Source organism: Lithobates pipiens, unplaced genomic scaffold (genome assembly GCF_037356315.1).
Source record: "Lithobates pipiens isolate NorthernLeopardFrog02 unplaced genomic scaffold, aLitPip1_a1.2 Scaffold_3, whole genome shotgun sequence".
NCBI classification, from domain to species: Eukaryota; Metazoa; Chordata; class Amphibia; order Anura; family Ranidae; genus Lithobates; species Lithobates pipiens.
The window spans coordinates 255,869,214-255,890,023 of NW_027507790.1; the positions used below are offsets into that span (position 1 = coordinate 255,869,214).

A 20,810-nucleotide genomic window follows, 5' to 3' on the forward strand; every position below is an offset into this window, starting at 1 on the left:
TTATTTTTTGTGCTATAAACAAAGAAAAGCGACCGTTTTGAAAAAAACACAATATTTTGTACTTTGCTATAATAAATATCCCCCCCTTTGTTTAAAAAAAAAAAAAAAAAAAAGTTTTCTCAGTTTAGGCTGATCTGTATTCTTCTACATATTTTGGTTAAAAAAAAATTGCAGTAAGCGTATATTGATTGGTTTGCGTAAACGTTATAGTGCTTACAAAATAGGGGATAGATTTATAGTATTTTTGTTGTGTGTTTTTTTTGATTTATTTACTAGTAATGGCGGCGAGCTGCGACTTTTATCGGGACTGCGACATTTTGGCGGACACATCTGACACTTTTGACACATTTTTGGGACCATTGTCATTTATACAGCGGTTAGTGCTATAAAAATGCACTGATTACTGTAAAAAAAAAAAAGTCACTGTCAGGGAAGGGGTTAACACTTGGGGGCGATCAAGGGGTTAAATATGTTCCCTGACTGTGTGTTCTAACTGAAGGGGGAGGGGTCTGACTAGAGGAAATGACAGATCGTGATTCCTAGCTAGTAGGAACTCACGATCTGTCTACACACACACACACACACATCCCTGTTCTGCCTCTCGTGCTCACGAATGCTCGAGGCCGGCGGTCATCGGAACAGTCTGACCATCGGCCACGAGCATTGGCACCTCTGTAGTGCAGCGGGAGCGTGCACGTGCCTGCTATCCCGATCTCGCGAGCCGACGTATATCTACGACAAAGGTGATGAAGCTGGTACATATACCCCTCTATGTCATCTATATGTGTGCTAGTTATTAAGGTAGAATAATAATCCCAGAGAAGGAAAACCAAATAAATAAAATCAAAAAGAAAAGGAGCAAAACACAACTATATTTGTATGTATCGTACCTTCCTGAAAAAATAGGCAAGAAAGATCCCTCGTTCCCTGTTACACTATGTTGTATGTACAGGGAGGTTTCTGGCCTCCAAACTTAGTGCTAATAATATAACTTTTACCAAATATGTGAAAAGATTATAAACTAATAAGGTGTATAAGAGCATAAAAGATATATATAAATAGTAAACTCATAAAGTACATAAGTGCTACAATAAATACTATAAAGTGCAAAGTGGTACTGTGAAATGTTGTACAAATAGACTCCACAATCATCATTCTAGATTCTCATACATAAAAGCTTAAAGTGTGCCGTACAGGAACCATGCAATACATAAGGACTATAAACTGAACCAATGATCACATTAGGGTATATATATGCTCAATGGTCCTCTTACATTAGTGTTAGAAACCTTGTGAAAAAAAAAAAAATTACAAAAAAAAAAAAACTATTACTCCAAAAAAGTGCTCAGTGCAAAGTTCAAAAGTCTTGTAAACTTCAACGGTACTCAAAGTCCCAAAAGAAAGAAGAAAGGTGACTTTCTTGATTGTATATATCCAGTGACTTCTGTGCCCCTTTTGGGTCCTCACTCACCAGGTCCTTGTCCCCCCCAATTGGCAATTCCATTAGAGGCAAGGCGTACAGCGGTGGAGAGTTCATATGCCCATAACCCCTTAGTGGGGGACAAGGATCTGGTGAGTGGGGACCCAAAAGGGGCACACACTGCTACACTAAATTACGGTCAGAGCTGCTGTACTAACGGCCCGATGTTAGTACAGCAATCTCCTCTGCTGAGCTATTGTGTTCTGATAAGGGGATGGCTCCCCGCCAGAACAGTCCAAACAATGCTCTTGGCTATCGGCTGAGATCGCTGATTGGGAACCAGCCAGCCGCTGGTTTTCCAGCATTCTTGTCCAACAGTAGCCAGCACTTCTGTCGGACCGGCTGCCATAAACACGGGCTGAATGTTGACCTTTTTTTTATTTTTTTTATTTTTATTTAGCCGGCCGATGTCGTCTGACTTTGGCCCATGTGTATTAGGCTTAAAGTGATAAAGTCTTTTTTTTTTTTTTTCTATAAAAATAACAAATATGTTATGTGTACCTGCTCTGTGTGGTGAATTTCCACAGAGCAGCCCCAGATCCTCCTCTTCTCAGGTCCCTGGTTGGCACTCCTGGCCCCTCTCTCCCTGTTCAGTGCCCCCCACAGAAAGCAGCTTGCCATGGGGGCACCCAAGCCAAGCCGCAACTCCCTGTGGCTATTCAGACATGGAGCCGTGCTTCGGTCCGCCCCCTCTTTCTCCTCATTGGCTAACTGAGTTTGCCAGTGGTGCCGCTGCTGTGTCTCAGCCAATCAGGAGGCAGGGGCACTCGTGGCCATTGCTGGGTAGAGATGGATTCAGGTAAGTATTAGGGGGGGCTGTTGCACACAGAAGGCTTTTTATCTTAATGTATTATGAGAAAAAACCTCCTGCCTTTGCAACCACTTTAAGGCTTTAAAAACCCTTTGCCATGCTAGAGAGCAAGACAGCCACTCAACACAGAGTGTGGTGCCTGGGATTCTAGTGGCCCCACGTGCCCCCTGCACAGTGCTTTAAATAACAAAACTCATACTTCCTCAGCATCCTTTTGATTGGCGCACTGGATGGGGGATGTCAGACTAAGGGAGACCCAGGCCGCTGCACTCTTTTTCAGATTTCCTCTCGCCTCCTGTTGTTTCTTCTGCATAGAAAGTGAAGGGAAATCTTCCCAATGAGAATGCAGACCAGACTGCAAAAGAATAAATACCTGATGGGTTTTAACCCGCTCCCTGCACAAGGAGAGAGAGCAGCAGTGAGCGGTCTTTATTGCAGGAAGCTCCTGCACAGAGGTAAGTCTCGCACTGGATTACTGAACAGATCTGGAAGGAAAATACAAAACCCACCAAGATTCAAGGAAGAAAACATGTTTTTCTTGAATTTAGAACAGTGTTTGCCAACCTTTTTACAGTTAACTGCTTGCCAACCGCTGGCCATCAATTGACGACCAGGTGGTGCAGCTCTCAATGCGGGAGGGCGTCATATGATGCATTCGCCTTCTCGGCCCACCAGGGTGCGCGCTCGCCGTGTCACTGGGGACTCGATGCATGTGCCCGACGGCTGCGATGGACGCAGGGCACCCGCGATTGCCCAGGAACACAGCAGGACCGTGTATCTGTGTGTTCCTCCCCCTACAGTTAGAATCACTCCCAGGGAACATATTAACCCCTTGATCACCCCCTAGTTTTAACCCCTTCCCTGCCAGTCACATTTATACAGTAATCAATGCATTTTTATAGCACGGATCGCTGTATAAATGTAAATGGTCCCAAAAATTTGTCAAAAGTGTCTGATATGTCCGCCGCAATATCGCAGTCATGATAAAAATCACAGATTACTAGTAAAAAAAGTAAAATAATAATAAAAATGCTATAAATTCTCTATTTTGTAGGCGCTATAACTTTTGTGCAAGCCAATCAATATATGCTTATTGCGTTGTTTTTTTTTTATCAAAAATATGTAGAAGAATACATATCGGGCTAAGCTGAGGAAAAAAATTTGTTTAAAAAAAAAAAAATTTGGATATTTATGATAGCAAAAAGTAAAAAATATATTGTTCAATCTTGTCACTCTTCTTTTGTTTATAGCACAAAAAATAAAACCTGCAGAGGTGATCAAATACCACAAAAGAAAGCTCTATTTGTGGGGACAAAATGACAACAATTTCATCTGGGTACAATGTTGTATGACCGTGCGATTGTCATTCAAAGTGTGACAGCGCTGAAAAATGGCTTGGGCAGGAAGGGGGTGAAAATGCCCGGTATTGAGATGGTTAAGGCACCCTTTAGAACTGTGCACAATCCTGGTGCACACCAGTCTGAGGGCTTGTTCAGGTTAGAAGGTGCGTCCAAACGCATGTGCTTTTTTTTTGTACGTTGCATTTTTTTAATGGATGTGAATGTACGCACATTTTGGTAGATGCGTGGGGGTGTCGTTAGGAATTAATGCCACCCACGCGTGACTGCAAAAGGTAGCCCATTTTTGTGCAGTATGGGAAAGCAGGCACAGATAAGAGAGAGAGAACACAGCCTGCACCTCCTCCCGACTCTTTCCTCCCCCCTGCTGCAATCAATACTAAACAAAACGGTCGTCCTCAGTTGGTAGGATATGGGTGGGCGGACCGCACAGCTTTCTGTTTTGCCCACGATAATACTGATAGAAGCAGGGGGTGGAGAGAGTTGGGAGGAGGTCCAGGCAGTGCTCTCTCTCCTCTCTGTGTACAGGGTTGCGCTCAGACCGGGATGTTGCTATGTCCCCCTTGCGGACTCTTTGCGGCACCCTGGTTGAAAAACACTGGCTTACATAAGACTTGTTGACATTTAGGGCGCTTTCACATTGACCCACTGCAGTTTGGCCTCAGCGCAGGGTACCCTTGGTTTTCATGTGCAGTACCAGCGGTTTCCATTAGACTTCTTTTATGTGTTTTCTGAAAGTTTGCTAAAAGTCCTGCATGCTGCATCTTTGGTGAGCTTTCTGAAAATGCACCAAACAATTTAGAACATATAAGAAGTCTTTGGGAAACCACAGGTAATGTGCATGAAAACTGCGGGTACACCGTGCTGCACCCATGCCAAGGCCCATCAATACCACTTATACATTCACTGACCACTTTCTTAGGTACACCTTGCTAGTCCCGGGTTGGACCCCCTTTTTCCTTCCAGAACTGCCTTCATTCTTGGTGGCATAGATTCAACAAGGTGTTGGAAACATTCCTCAGAGATTTTAGTCCATAGTGACAAGAGAGCATCACGCAGTTGCCACCACTTCCCAAAGGTGCTCTATTGGATGAGATGTGATGAGTGTGGAGACCATTGGAGTACAGAGACCTCATTGTCCAGTGGTGAGATGATTGGAGTGGTCCATTATCCTGCTGGAAGGAGCCATCAGAAAATGGGGACACTGTAGTCATAAAGGGATGGACATGGTCAGCAACAATACTCAGGTTGGCCGTGGTGTTTAAACGATGCTCAATTGGTACTAAGGGGCCCAAAGTGTGCCAAGAAAATATCCCCCACATAATTACACCACCACCATTCATTCATTCACCATGATGGATGGATCTATGCTTTCATGTTTACACCAAATTCTGACCCGACCATCTGAATGGCGCAGCTGAAATTAAGACTCATCAGACCAGGCAACGTTTTTCCAATCTTCTGTTGTCCAATTTTGGTGAGCCTGTGCCAATTGTAGCCTCAGTTTCCTGTTCTTAGCTGTCAGGCGTGGCACCCGGTGTGGCCTTCTGCTGCTGTAGCTCATCTGCTTCAAGGTCCGATGTGTTGTACATTTAGAGATGGTTTTCTGCATACCTTGGTTGTAATGAGTGGTTATTTAAGTTACGGTTGCCTTTTCTATCCTCTCGAACCAGTCTGCCCATTCACATCAACAAGGCATTTTCGGACAGATTTGTCTTCAGTAAAAATACATTTTTGCATAGATTTAGAAATGAAAAGCAGAGGATTGTGTCAGTAAAGACTGACTGACTGGTGTATGTTCTCCTCCACAGGGTCTCTGTGAAGATCAAGCCAAGGTGGTTGGGTATCACCACTATCAGACGGCAGAGGTCAATACGTCGGCACTGGCAGACCTGAAGCGGTTGTTTGAGCTGAAGTCCGATCACCTATATCAGACGTTCGCTCTGCACTCCTATACATCAGTGTTATCTCGGCTGCAGGTTGAGTCTTATATCTACGGTATGGTCAACAATTCTCCCTTCCTCCGGTCAGTGGCCGTCTACCATCCAGACTATGGTGAGTGGCCTAAAAGTGTCTGAATCACAAATGTATTCTTTTCCGATCTTTCTGTGGATTCGGGCCATGGATGTACAGTATATGCATATGTACTTTACCCAGTTATTATATGCCAAAAACACTGCAGAACAGAAAATGGAGCCTAAATCGAGGTTGTTGCCAATAGGGTTTGATTTACTAAATACAAATAGAAGCTCCAGAGCTTTGGACTGAGTTGCAGTGTGAATAGGATACATAGAAAACAATTGTTTTTTGTGTATCCTAGCGGTGACTGGTGTTTGACAGTGTGGTAAAACACTGGTCATAGCCATTTCTGGACTTTTTTTTTTCCAGACACCAGGCAATTGTTGGTGACAGCCTGCCTCATCTAAACTGTGATGTGGACAGTGGCGGCTGGTGCTCAAAATTTTTGGGGGGCAGCAAACTGAAAAATACTGAACCCCCCCCCCCCCCCCCCCATCGTATGCAGCCACTTGTGCCCATCGTGCGCCGCCACTTGTGCCCATCGTGCGCCACCATGCGCGCCCATCATGCGCTTCCACTGTGCCATATCAAATGCTGCCATTGTGCCCCCCCCCGCCGGCCCGCTGTCTGCACTTACCTGTCTCGGTGGGACAGCTCCTCAATGTCTTCTCTCGTCCCATCCTCTGCTATGACATCGCCCGTCGTTCCACCCAATCAGGTGATGGTTAACAGATCCGAACACCTGATTGGTAGAGAGGCAGTTTAGTGTTAGGCGAATATTCACACACCTTTTTTGACGCCTATTAGAGCCTATGGCTCTAATCAGGTGCTTCAAAACCACCCCCTGCCGCTGTAATTCAGGCACCCTGCACCCGAAAAGAGGCCGGGCGCCTGAATAGGTTGTAGTGGCGGCGGCCATAGATTCTAGCAATGCATGAATCTATTGGTGTTAGAGGAGTGGCCGGAGAGAGGGTGCGTCGCTCGTGCGCCCTTATGGACCCTCTGCCACTGGATGTGGATAACCTGTAGATACTGCTAGCAAATATCTTGGCTTACTGAAGCAGCCCAGGATCCTCTTCTGTAAATGCAGAAAGTTGGGCAGTCCAAAAAAGGAAAACGTCGACTGCGCTAACTCCTAATCAAATTTGTGTTCTACCACTCTTATTATAGCAGTGAAAAAATATCAGTGAAAAAATGTATATCTTTTAACTATTACTGTGAAGGGTTTTTTTACAAAATACCCTCCATTTATCCTATCCAGTGATAAACCATTAATATGTGCCTAGATTTTAAACACCAAATAATACACCTAAAAAACTAAAATATATGCTGCGCTCCATAAATAAAATGAATGAATAAATACGTGTATAATATATGCTGAGTGCAGGGTCTACACCACATTTCTCATTGCGATGTTTGTCTCTCAGTAGATCTTTTCATTGTTGAATACGGTGAGGAATGTCATTGCTCAGCTTTGCTGAAAACCTCAAAGCTGTGTGCAAGTCGTTCCCGGTATCTACTGGGATATCCCTTTTTACAGTTTACTAGTAGTCCTAATAGTACCTACAGGCATTAAAAGACTTCTGTCATCTCTTTAGATTTTCTTTCCTGGTTCACACTAGTGCAACTTCTGATGTAACCTGAGTCGCACAGAATCGCATGACAAGGGAAATCTCATTGTTTTTAATGGTGCCGTTTGCATCAATGCAACTCGGAATGCTGCAATTTTGGAAAAGGTACCTGCTGTATAGCTGGGCTATTTACATTGCAGGGTATATACGCAAAGCTTTATCAGTCGCACCTCATAATGGCACTGTAAATCGCATCAAAGTTGCATCGCTGTAGTGTGAACTCAAGCCTACAGGGGGACATCTGAGACCTCAAAGTTAATAATTACTTGTGATGCACCGAAATGTTGGCCGCTGGAAATTATCAAACAAAATTAGTGTTTTTAAGCCTTGTGCCGAAAGAAAAAAGTGCCGTTAATGGCTGACGATTTTACCATGCTTTTATGGCGTGTTTTTCATAGATCATTTGACTCACAAAATGCTTTAAAAAATGCAATGCGGTGCATTTATGACGCATTCTTTTTTTTTTTTTAACTGACCAAATCTACAGCAAGCAGGATTTTTTACACCACTTCAAAAGGTGCCGATAATGGCTGACAATAAATTCATGTTAATTTAAATTCACATTAATAATTAAAAAGTTGAATATAACACAATTACTGTGGAACCTTGGATTACGAGCATAATTCGCTCTAAAGCACGTGCATATCAAAGCAAGTTTATCCAAAGAAGTCAATGGAAAACAAAGATAATTCGTTCCACATTGACTTCTATTGTATGCAGTACTGCATGTGGCCAGAGGTGGGGGGGGGGGGCGCCGGAGAGACTCAGAAATACTTGGAGACCGCTTGGAAGCACTTAGAAACCCTCAGGCTCAGAAACACTCGGGAACGGAGTATTTCCGAGTGCATCGGAACGACTCCGAGTGTCACCGGCGCCACCGCACCTCTGGCCAAATGTGGTACTGCACACCACAGAGGATTGAATCCTGCTCGTTTTACAAGACACTTGCAAACCGAGTCAGAATTTAAAAAAATAGCTGTTATTGCGAAAGCTCATTAACTGCGTTACTCGCAATCCGAGGTATTACTGTATTAATAAAACGATTTTTCTCTTATATTCACCAACTGACACTCCTCTTTAGACCATTGGGCTGTTACGCCGCCTTCAGGAGAGGACTAGGCATTACATGTTATTCATGTGATAATAAAACTAGAACTTTCTAGCTCTGCCCAAGGGGCGGTCCCTTAAGCAACAACCCCTCGGCTTGCTACTGCAGTTTCAGTTTTATTTTGCCTAGTGAAGGAGAAGGACCTAGGAACCCTGTGGGCCCATCGGTCCATGTTTTTTCTGCAGAAGCTTTGCTTTTTGCGCAAGACTAAAGAGCCTGTGATCTGCTATCAACAGCCGGCTGAGTGACAGGCTGGATACTCTTATCCTTGTAGTCTCCCCAGCCTGGCCAGCGAGCGTGTGCAGACCAGAGCTACACGCTGGGTCGGCCACGACGTGGCTCAGCTCCAGAGGTGGTCGGTGAGCGTTAATGCTCCGGGGCACACATATGACCGGGCTACTGATGTTTGCGTCACAGTGTGCTGGGCCAACAGCCACCCCATACTGATTGGAGAGTGGGTCTGTGATGGAATGTCTCCCAGCTCTTTAGGACTGGTAAATACAGCTCTCCCTGCCTCAGTGGGGCTGAGCAGCTGGGCATTCCCTGGGAGGTCGATTTGGGGGTCCCTCACCTCCCTCTCTTCTCTCCCTGTCCCTATCTTCCCTCCCCCTCCTCCCTGTGGGGGATGCTGAATGAGGCTGCTGAGCGGTGTGTGTGTCATATGCAGGGGCTCTTCGGGGGGGCGGGGGGCTCTCACCTGGGGGGGACTGCGCTGGCTGGCTGTGCCCTGATGTGTGTGAATCTCTCCCTGGGGGTGTCTGGAGGCTGTACTTGTCGATCACTGCAGCGCTGTTCACCGCCATTTCTCTGCCACTGTCCCTCATGGTATACAGTTTTTGGCGGCCATCTTAGGTGGGACAAGGAGCAGCATGTTTTTTCCTGTAGCTCGGTGGCCATTTTTCCTGTGTTTGTCCTTTTATACTGGACGCTCGGCGGCCATTTTCTTGGAGCCTGAACACGTTTTGGATCAGTTTCAGTGCCATAGGCAGCAGCTCTGGACAGCGCAGTGTGATCTCCTATGCAGCTGGGAGCTGATGAGGGACACAGGCACTACTAGCTGAACAGCGCAGAGCCAGCCAGGGTGGTGAGTCCTGCGGGAAAGGGCCTCTCAGCCAGCAGCAGTTAGGAGGGTGGGACCATCACTGTCATAAGTCCCCATGAGGTGGCAGACAGGGTAGGGTCAGCAATGCTTCGGAAACTGGTGTTTCCTCCCCCGAAATCCAGGCAATTGCAACCGGTTCGCCTGCAGACTGTGCAGTGCCTTGACTGTGCAGTGCCTTTCGGACGCTTTGTCGGCGGTCCTCAATTGGTTCATTGCCAGGACGGAGGCGGTGCATGGGCGCAAGGTGGTAAAAAGCAGCCCCTGCCCCCCTGTCCTCTGGGGAGAGCTCTGATGCAGACTCGGATCCGGCTGAGGCTGGTGACCCCCTGCTCTGTCGTTTCAGATGACGCTGACCAGGACCGATCAGACAGTGAGGATGAGTCCTCATCCGGGTCCGTGTGCGACAAAGCTCTCGTTGGAGCACTTATCACAGCTGTGCGTGATACCCTGAAAATTCAGGAGCCAGCAGATCTCTCTGTTGATGTAGTTGTCCCTTTTGGGTCCCGTAAGCCAGCCCGTTCACCTAAGTTGTTCCCGTATCTGACTTATTTTGATAATTTCCTATAGAAATAATGGGGTCGACTGCAACTGACCTTTTCAATCCCCAAACACATGGCGGTGCGTTACCCCTTTGAGGAGAGCCTTCACAATATATGGCCGGCTCCTCCGGTCGTGGACCCCCCTGCATCCAGGTTAAACAAAGTAACCGATCTCGGTAGAGGGGACTCCTGCCCTTAAGGACCCCACGGACAGAAAGGCCAAGCAAGTGGCTCTTTCCTTGTTTACGGTTGCGGGTTCAACCATGCAACCAGTACTGGCATAGTGGGCAAGACTTTTGCACTGCGAATTGGGAGAGCAACAGGCTTCTCCTGTCTGCGTGGAACTAGCAGACCAACTAGTGCAGGCCTTAAGTACGTTTGTGACGTGGCTCTGGAGACTCTACCTCTGTTATCCAGGGCTTTAGTGTCAACAGTGGTGCCGAGGCACCTGATTTGGCTAAAATGCTGGTCTGCGGACCAGGCATCTAAAAAAAAAAAAAAAAAAAAAAAAAAAAAGCCTTGATGGATGTACCCTTTCTTGGTGACCGGCTGTTTGGAGCTTCATTGGATGACATTATTAAAAATGCCACAGGTACACTACTCCCACAGGCCAGAAAGGCTAACGAGCCATGCCGTAGGGAAGGGCCCTCATTCTCTGCTCAAAAACGGCTTTTTCATCCGCCGGGGGTTCGACCAAGCGTCCCCAGCCTGACAGGATGACCTCTGAAGGACCAAAGCGTCCCTGGAGCCGCAAGCCTAACAAGCCTGCAAGCAAAAGTGTTACCACATGAAGGTTTGCCCCCGCCCGCAACACGGGTGGGGGGTCGCCTTTGGGAGTTTGCAGCCGGGTAGGCCTCTCGGCCGTCCGACCAATGGGCCTGCGATCTGATTTCCTCAGGCTACAAGATAGAGTCCCTCTCTTGGCCACTAAACAGATTCTTCCCCTCCAGCATACCCGTACCCCTGAGAGGCCCTTTTGGGGTCGGTAAGGGACCTGCTGAGTCACGGGGTTATAGTACCGGTTCCAGACTCGGAACGTTTCCAGGGGTTCTACTCAAACCTATTTGTAGTCCCCAAAAAGGAAGTGGTATGTCCAATCTTGGACCTGAAAGCCCTCAATTACTTTGTGAAAGTACAGAGGTTCAGAATGGAATCAGTTCGCTCGGTAGTCGCTGCACTCCATCAAGGGGGCACCCTGGTGTCCTTAGACATCCAGGATGCGTACCCACACATACCCATATGCTTCCGGGCATCAGAAGTTTCTGTGATTTGCAGTCGGGGAAGCCCACTACCAGTTTGTGGCTCTCCCTTTTGGTTCGGCTTCAGCCCCCCGAGTCTTTACCAAGGTATTGGCTCCTGTTTTGGCGTTGCTGCGGCAACGCGTGATCGCGATCGTCGGTTACCTAGAAGATCTCCTCCTGAGAGCATCTTCCGCCTCAGAGTTAGAGGAGGATGTGGCGATAACCATGCAGACCCTGTAGGATTTTATGTGGCCGTTGAACCTAAAAAAAGTCGGTGATCGTACAGTCTCAGCGTTTGGAGTACCTAGGCTTAATACTGAACTCCGTGGAAGTGAGTGTGTTCTCCCTTCAGACAAGCTGCAGACTCTGAGCCGCGGTAAAACTGTTGATGAACCGCAGGTGGTCGTCGCTTCGCTTCTGCATGCGAATCCTGGGACTCATGGTGGCCTCCTTTGAGGCAGTACTGTATGCCCAATTTCACACCAGAGTCCTGCAGAAGGAGATTTTGACAAAATGGGACAAATCGCCATTGTCCCTGGATCAGCAGATTCAGCTGAGCCAGTTAGTCAGGGATTCCCTGATCTGGTGGCTGAGATCCCCGGCACTTCGGTCTGGGAAGTTGTTCCTACCTCTGAAGTGGACAGTGATCACAACGGACGCCAGCCTATCCGGCTGGGGTGGAGTAATGGGAGTTCAGTCGCTAGATGCTGGACCCAGGAGATTGGGCGTTGCATCCGGAGGTGTTCAGGCTTCTGTTCCTGCGATGACGCACACCAGACGTGGATCTTCTGGCCTCCCGTCTCAATCGGAAGGTGCAGAGATTCATGCCCAGGACAAGAGATCCTTGGGCAGATGCGTCAGACACGCTGGTGGCCCCGTGGGATCAGTACCAGCTGATCTATGCCTTTCCTCCGCTGAAACTGTTATCGCGTCTGCTCCGAAGAGTGGAGGCCGGGATCCCACTAATACTGACTGCCCCAGATTGGCCCCAGCATCCCTGGTACACAGACCTAGTGCGCCTGGTGGCAGACACCCCTTGGCGACTGCCGTTACGAGAAGACCATCTGTCTCAAGGTCCAATTCTCCATCCTGCTTTACCATCGCTGGTTTTAACGGCATGGCTATTGAGAGCCAGGTGTTGAGGAACCGGAGTCTTTCGGACTTGGTGATCCCAACTATGCTGAGAGCACGGAAATCTTCTTCTCGGTAGATATATCATTGTACCTGCAAGGCGTACATCTCCTTGTGCGAGCAGAAAGGATGGCGTCCACGCTCCTTTTCTATATCCAGGATCCTGCTGTTTCTACAGTAAGGAGTAGACCACAAATCAGCTTTAAGCACCATTAAAGGACAAATATCAGCTTTTGGCTGTCTTTTTTTCAGCGACCCCTGGTGTCTCACTCTCTAGTGAGCACTTTTGTTCAAGGGGTCCAACATGTAGTTCCTCCGGTGCGTCCACTGTTATCCCCGTGGGATCTGAACCTGGTGTTATCGGCACTTCAAAAACCGCCATTTGAAAATATCAGAGAGTTTCCCCTGTTGACTCTTTCCCAGAAAGTGGTCTTTCTAGTGGCCATCACATCGGCCAGGAGGGTTTCGGAACTGGCGGCCTTGTTTTGAAAGTCGTCCTATCTGGTTATCCACAAGGATGAGGCGGTGTTGCGTCCACAAACCTTCTTTTCTGCCGAAGGTGGTTTCGGCTTTCCACATCAATGAAGACATTGTGTTACCATCTCTGTGTCCTAAGCCAAAAAAACATCCTAAAAGAGGTGGCCCTTCATGCCCTGGACGTGGTTCGTGCTCTGAGGGTGTATTTGTCTGCAATGGCTCCCTTTTCGGAAGTCAAACTCCTTGTTTCGGTGGCTGGTCCGAAAAAGGCATGGTGGTCTCGTCGGACACCATTTCCGGGTGGATCAGACAGATTGTGGTACAGCCCTACGCCTTGGAGGGGCAGCTGCCCCCCTTTCCGGTCACGGCCCACTCCACAAGGGAAATCGAAAAGTTTTTGGGCCTTCCGGCATCTGTTGCTTAAGCGTGTAAAGCGGAGACTTGGTCGTCTGTTCACATTTTTAAAAAATTCTACAAGGTAGATGTCAGTGCATTGGCTGATGCTTGTTTTGGCCGCAAAGTTTTGCAGGCGGCTGTATAGTTGCAATTACACATCCATTTTTTTTTTTCCTGTTGTGTTTTTTTTTTTTTTTTTTTTTTTTGGGGGGGGGGGGGGTAAAAAAATTGTACTTGTAAGTAAATGCACTGTTGCATTTGTTACCGCAGTTCGGGTGCAGATTGAGGGTAGTGCCTCTCTCTTGGGGAGCACCCTGTTTTTTTGTGGATAAAAAAGTTTAGTTTTTACCCACAAAAACGACAGTGTGTGAGAATGTTTATACTAGTTCCCACATGCCACGGTGGGTGAAGTTTTATGCTGATTTCCCACCCCTCGTTTTGGCACTGCTTGGGGACGTCCCAATAGTCTAAAGAGAGGAGCTGTGTCAGTCGGTGAATATAAGAGAAAATAGGATTTTTTTTTGTACTCGCCGTAAAAACCTTTTCTCTGTAATTCACCGACTGACACAGCACCTGCCCCTCCTATTTTTCTTTACGTTATACTGCTTATTGACATACTGAAGCTGCAGTAGCAAGCTGAGGGGTTGTTACCCAAGGGACCGCCCCTTGGGCGGAACTAGAAAGTTCTAGTTTTATTATCACATGTTAACATGTTATGCCTAGTCCTGCCTTGAAGGTGGCGTAACAACCCAATGGTCTAAAGAGAGGAGCTGTGTCAGTCGGTGAATTACAGAGAAAAAGGTTTTACGGTGAGTACAAAAATTCCTAATTTTTATCAAAAACGTCCATTTTGTCAAAGTGCATCCTGAAGTTTTGGCACCGAGATTTTCATTTTGGTGCACCTCTGATAATTACATTTACAAGCTTAACGAATAAAAAAAAAAAAAAAAGATGCTTGTTGTGGGACCTCCCCCATAATGCAGTGGCTTAATGCTTTTTAAGTCTGGGGGTAGAGGAATAAGCTGTAATACCTTATACCTCGCTCTAGCAGGCTCCACCACACTGTGCAACAGGTTCCCTGGAGCCTCTTCTCTGTGGCTGTAGGTTGCCCTCTTATGTAATGGCGTACAATGCAGGGGCAGTAGTGCTGCAGTGTACATGACAGCAACAAGGGCTCGTCCACAACCCAGAGTATAAGAAAGAGGAAGGTTCTAGAATTCTGCTGAAGCAAGGAATAAATATTAGTGTATTCTACCCTCTTACCCTTGCAACATGGGAAGGGCAGGTGGAGTTGTTTTTTTTATTTTTGTTTACCGTAGTTCAGCCTTGGAAATGTGCAAAATTAAATTTTTTAAATCGGTAATGAGAGGTTGCCCCACATACGTGGATTGGCACACTGGATGTAAGAATGATTTTTTTTATGGTCATTTCCATGCATGCAATTCTATTCTAAATACTGTCCCTGGCGTTTCCCTTTGTTATGTTCTTCCCATCATACGCTCTCCTCCATGTTTCCTGTAGCTCCTCAGAAGTTGGAGGGATCTCACGCCGATCTCATCTTATTGAAGGAATGTATCAGTGTTTTGTTTAGCTTCACCCGGCGGCTCATCGAGGACACCCAGTTCCAGAATGATATTCTGCTGTGGCTTCAAAAGCTGGTGAGTGCTTTTCAGGTCCTAAATGTTCACTATTCTAAAATTCTTTATGTAGAAAGTTTTTTATTGAAACTTGACAGTGTGTGACTAAAATTTTTCTGGAGGCCGGGTACTTATGGATGTTAGAATCCTAGTTCTAGAATTCTGCTCGTTTTCTAAGCTTTATCAGAAAATTCTGACTATTCTCATATATACCCTCAAGGATGCAAAAAGACAATTGTGTGTTTGTCAGAAAATCATTACAACTACACTAAGCCCTTGTACACACGGTCAGACATTCTGCCAACCAAATCCGTTGGATTTTGTCCGACGGATTGTGTCCGAAACTGTTGCATACACACGGTCGGACCAAGTTGTCGGAAAATCCGATCGTTCAGAACGTGATGACGTAATTTCGTTACGACGGGACTACATTCACGCTAGTAGCCAATAGCTTTGATGTAGGAATTTGATCTGAGCATGTGTGCCACTTTGTCCGATCGGAATTCTCTACACATGATCGGAGTATGTCCGAACGGACCAGTTTGTCGGAAAATATTTCCAACAAGTTGGAAAATTGGGTCCGACGGAAACAGTCCGATGCATACCACACACAGTCGGATTATCCGACAAAATGGTCCAATAAGACACATTCCATCGGAACCTCCAATCGTGTGTACAAGGGCTAAGGTTTGGGAAGACCTGTTCATCATACTTATAGTATATGAGCTTGTTGAACATCCCATTCCAAGATCATTTAATATGGGGTTGGTCCCCCTTTACTGGCTGTAAAGGCCCCCACTCATCTGGGAAGCCTTTCCACAAGATGTTGGAATATGTATGTGGGAATGTGTGTCCATTCAGCTAAAATAACATTTTGTGTGGTCAGGTACTGATGTTTGATAAAAGCTGGCTTGTAATTGATGCTCCAATGCATGCCAAAGGTGTTCATTAAGGTTGAGGTCAGGGCTCAGGGCAAGTCGCTGGAGTTTCTCCACACCAGACTGGTCAAACTTTTTTTTTTTTTTTTTTTTTTTGGTTCAGTCTTATTTTATTAAAGTTTTTAGGCAAGATTTACAGGTACAAAGGTGGAAGGATCAAATTTTCCAAAAGGATGAACTGTACACATCAAAAAGTTGTATAGAAACACCAAGTCCTATGGTGGTGGGCAATAAATATCAAAGAATAAGCACTACTATCTTGGATCATCTAAAAGAAAATTAGGAAAGCTCCAACCCATTTAGGTTAGTCAGGTGCTACTTTCTTTTAGAAACATGGTGAGAGGTTGTACTATTAGATAGGTCAGTTCATCTATTCGTTGAGGGAGAGTAGCTGAACCTGTTTGGTTTGTGTCCACTGGTGAAGGAAGAGTTACTAAAATAAAAACCAATTAAGAAAAGGATCGATGAGGAAAAGAGCGACTGGGGGTTTGATGGGGAGAGAGGCATTTGGGATCACTCCATCATGGCTGAGTTCAAGTCCATGAAATATAATCCATACTTTAAATGTAGCTGAGTAAAAAAAATGGACGAAGATGGACCAAGTCTTATTGAACTGTTCTTCCCTACCATGTTCCTGCAGTAGATATTCCATGTCACTGATAGGAGTTGATTTCTGTGGCCCATTCCACAAGGGGGAGGTGTTGAGGTTGTTTCTCAATAACGGGGTGAGACCACCCTGGCCGTGGCTAGAAAATGCTTGAGGACATCAGTTTTTTTTTTCTTTTTTCTTTTTTTGTGGACTTGAGGGGGTTCAGGAATCTTGGAGAGGAGCACTACCATGAGGGGAAACTGGGATTTGGGTTGCCATGAGCTTATAGTAGAGATTTAAGGATTTGCTACCAGAATGCACGGTATATAAAGCATGACACTGCCAGCAGGTGTCTGGGACTGCACAATTAAAAGTGATATAGAATTGAGGGTAGTAATACGTTTAAACCCTTTTTCTCTTTTGTTCACTGACTGACACAGCTCCGTTATTCTTGACCATAGGGTTGTTACGCCACCTTCAGGAGAGGACTAGGCAGAACATGTTGTACAGGTACAAAAACAGAACTTTCTAGTTCTGCCCAAGGGGCAGTCCCCTCAGTAGCAACCCCCCAGCCTGCTTCCTGCAGCTTCAGTTTTTTTCTGCCTAGTGAAGGAGATGGACCTAGGAACACTGCGGGACCGTCGGTCCTGGAATTTTTTTTGCAGAAGTTTGCCTTTTGCGCAAGATTTGAGATCCTGTGATCTGCTATCAACAGCCGGCTGGGTGACAGGCTGAATACTCTTATCCTTGTAGTCTCCTCAGCCTGGCCATTGAGTGTGTGCAGACCATAGCTGCGCACTGGGTCGGCCACGACATGCCCCTCAGGCTCCAGGGGCGGCCAGTGAGTGCAACGCCCTGGGGCACACATATGACCGGTCTACTGATGTCTGAGTCACAGTGTGCCGTGGCCAGCAGCCACCCCGTACTCTTCGGAAGTGGGTCTGTGATGGAATGTCCCCAGCTCGTCCGGATGGTAAGTACAGCTCTCCCTGCCTCGGCGGGGTTGAGCAGCTGGGCATTCCCTGGGAGGTCAATTCGGGGGTCCCTCTCCTCCCTTTCTTCTCTCCCTGTCTCTATCTCCTCTCCCCCCACCCCCCCTGTGGGGGATGCTGCATGGTGGGCTGCTGAGCAGTGTGTGTGCCTATAGCCAGGGGTCCCCTGGGGGGCTGTGCTTTGTGGCTGTGTCCCTGGGTGTCTGGAGGTCTGCACATGCTGTTTGCCATAACACTGTTCTGCCGCCATTTTCTCTGTATTTTTTTTTCACTGTCCTTCGATGTGTACAGTTGTTTGTTGGCCACGTTTGGTGTGACTTGGTGGGAAGCATGGTCAGGAACCATTTTACTGTAGTTCGGCTGCCATTTTCCATGTAATTTATGTCCTTTATACTGGACGCCCGGTGGCCATTTTGTTGTAGCTCAGCGTGGTTTTTATTCTCGGTGCTGGTCCCTGAGGCTCAGAACAGCGTGTTTTTTTCACTCGGAACACTTGGGAGCTGACAGACACTAGTAGCTGAATGGCTCAGAACTCGTTCAGGGTGGTGAGTCCTGCGGTGGGGGCCCCTCAGCCTGCAGCAGATAGGAGGGTGGGACTGTGCACCTGCCCTAAGTCCCCAAAGGTGGCAGACAGGGTGAGTCAGCATGGCTTCAGAAACTGGTGTTTCTTCCTACGAACTCCCGGCAATTGCAACCGGCTCGTCTGCAAACAGTGCAGTGCCTTTGGATGCTTTGTCGGCGGTCCTTGATATGTTCGTTGCCAGGATGGAGGCGGTGCATGGGCGCAAAGGTGGTAAAAAGCAGCCCCTGACCCCCGTCCTCCAGGGAGAGCTCTGGCGCAGACTCGGGCCCCACTGAGGCTGGTGGCCCATGCACTGTCGTTTCAGATGACGCTGACCAGGGCCAATCGGACAGTGAGGATGAGTGCCCGTCCGGTTCCACGCGCGGCAAAGCGCTAGTTGGAGCACTTATCATAGCTGTGCGTGATACCCTGAAAATTCAGGATACAATAGATCCCTCTGCTGAGGTAGCGGTCCCTTTTGGGTCCCGTAAGCCAGCCCGTATACCTAAGGTGTTTCCGTATCTGACTTATTTAGATAAAGGGGTTCTGCACTCATAATACAACATTTGCCCATTCTGTTGCCTCTAGTTAATATATCTCATAATGCCACCTGTTTTTTTTTTTTGATTCACCTACCTTTTGTAATCTTCAGTAGTTTATTTTAAACCCCTGCGGCGATGGGCGGTCTCTTGCGGGGATCAGCGTAATTTCCTGTTGAAGCCCGCACTGTCTCCTGGGATCTCGTTCGTGTAATCCCAGGAGACATTGCGGCTAATGCACCCGACATCTCGCGAGATTTCGGGTGCTACAGCCGACATCTCGCGAGATTTCGGGTGCTACAGCCGACATCTCGCGTGATTTTGGTAATTACAGCCGAGATCTCGCGAGATCTCGGCTGTAATTACCGAAATCACGCGAGATGTCGGCTGTAGCACCCGAAATCTCGCGAGATGTCGGCTGTAGCACCCGAAATCTCGCGAGATGTCGGGTGCATTAGCCGCAATGTCTCCTGGGATTACACGAACGAGATCCCAGGAGACAGTGCGGGCTTCAACAGGAAATTACGCTGATCCCCGCAAGAGACCGCCCATCGCCGCAGGGGTTTAAAATAAACTACTGAAGATTACAAAAGGTAGGTGAATCAAAAAAAAAAAAACAGGTGGCATTATGAGATATATTAACTAGAGGCAACAGAATGGGCAAATGTTGTATTATGAGTGCAGAACCCCTATAAGTTCACATAGAAGGAATGGGGAAGACTGCAACAGACCTTTTTGCTCCCAAAAAGTATGGCGGTGCGTTACCCCCTTAAGGAGAGCCTTCTTAAAAAATGGTCGGCTCCTCTGGTCGTGGACCCCCCAGTATCCAGGTTAAATAAAGTAACCACTATCTCAGTAGAGGGGACTCCTGCGTTTAAGGACCCCATGGACAGGAAGGCGGAGGCAGTGGCCTGTTCCTTGTTTACGGTTGTGGGGTCAGCAATGCGACCAGTATTGGCCTCGGCACTTGTGTCACAGACACTTATTGAGTGGGCAAAACTTTTGCACCGCAAATTGGGGGAGCAACAGGCCAGTTAGTGCAAGGCCTTAAGTACGTTTGTGACTTGGCCCTGGATACCCTTCCTCTGTTATCCAGAGCTTCAGTGTCGGCAGTGGTGCTGAGGTGCCTGATTTCCCTGAAATCTGAAGGACCAGGCATCTAAAAAAGCCCTGACAGATCTACCCTTCCTTGGTGAGCAGCTCTTTGGAGCCTCGTTGCATGACATTATTAAGAATGCCACAGGTGGGAAGAGTACCTTGCTCCCACAGACCAGGAAGACTAAGGAGCCACGCCGTAGGCAAGGGCCCTCATTTTACGCTCATAAGCGTTTTTTTTTGTCCACCTGGGGCTTCGGCTAAATGCCCCCAGCCCGACAGGACGACTTCTGAGGGACAAAAGTGTCCCTGGAACCGCAAGCCTAATAAGCTTGCAGGCAAAAGTGCTACCGCATGAAGGTTTGCCCCCGCCCGTCACACGGGTGGGGGGGTCGCCTTTGGGAGTTTGCAGTCCGGTGGGCCTCTCGGCTGTCCGACCAATGGGTCTACAAACTGATTTCCTCTGGCTACAAGATAAAGTTCCTCACTTGGCCACCAAACAGATTCTTCCCCTCCAGCATACCCTTACTCCCAGCTTGCCAGGAGGCCCTCATGGGGGCGGTAAGGGACCTGATAAGTCGCGGGGTGATCGTGCCTGTTTCGGAGTCAGAAAGGTTCCTTTTTGGGGACTACAATCTTGGACCTAAAAGCCCTCAATTGCTTTGTGAAAGTACAGAGGTTCAGAATGGAATCAGTTCGCTCAGTAGTCGCTGCACTACATCAAGGGGACTCCCTGGCGTCTTTGAACATCCAGGATGCATACCTGCACATACCCATGTGCTTCCGGCATCAGAGGTTTCTGCGATTCGCAGTTGGGGAAGCCCACTACCAGTTTGTGGCTCTCCCTTTTGGCTTGGCATCAGCACCCAAGGTATAGGCTCAAATTTTGGCGTTGTTGCGACAACGCAGGATCGCGATTGTAGGTTACCTAGATGATCTCCTGAGAGCATCTTCCGCTTCAGAATTAAAGGAGGATGTGGCGATCACCCTGCAAGATTTTGGGTGGCTGTTGAACCTAAAAAGTCGGTGCTGATACCGAATCAGCGTTTGGGGTACCTAGTCTTACTTCTGGACTCCAAGGAAGCGAGAGTGTTTCTCCCTTCAGACAAGCTGCAGACTCTCAGAGCCACGGTGAAACTATTGCTGAACCGCAGGTGGTGGTTGC

General features: G+C 47.4%; 1 protein-coding gene across 1 annotated transcript in view; it reads left to right on the forward strand.

The window, feature by feature from the left end:
* Positions 1-20,810, forward strand: part of EPG5 (ectopic P-granules 5 autophagy tethering factor) — a gene marked incomplete in the record, with an annotated part of 249,948 nt that overhangs the window by 40,696 nt on the left and 188,442 nt on the right. The window contains 2 exon segments of the mRNA XM_077463073.1: positions 5,461-5,704; positions 14,815-14,951. Coding sequence (XP_077319199.1) covers positions 5,461-5,704; positions 14,815-14,951 — 381 coding nt within the window.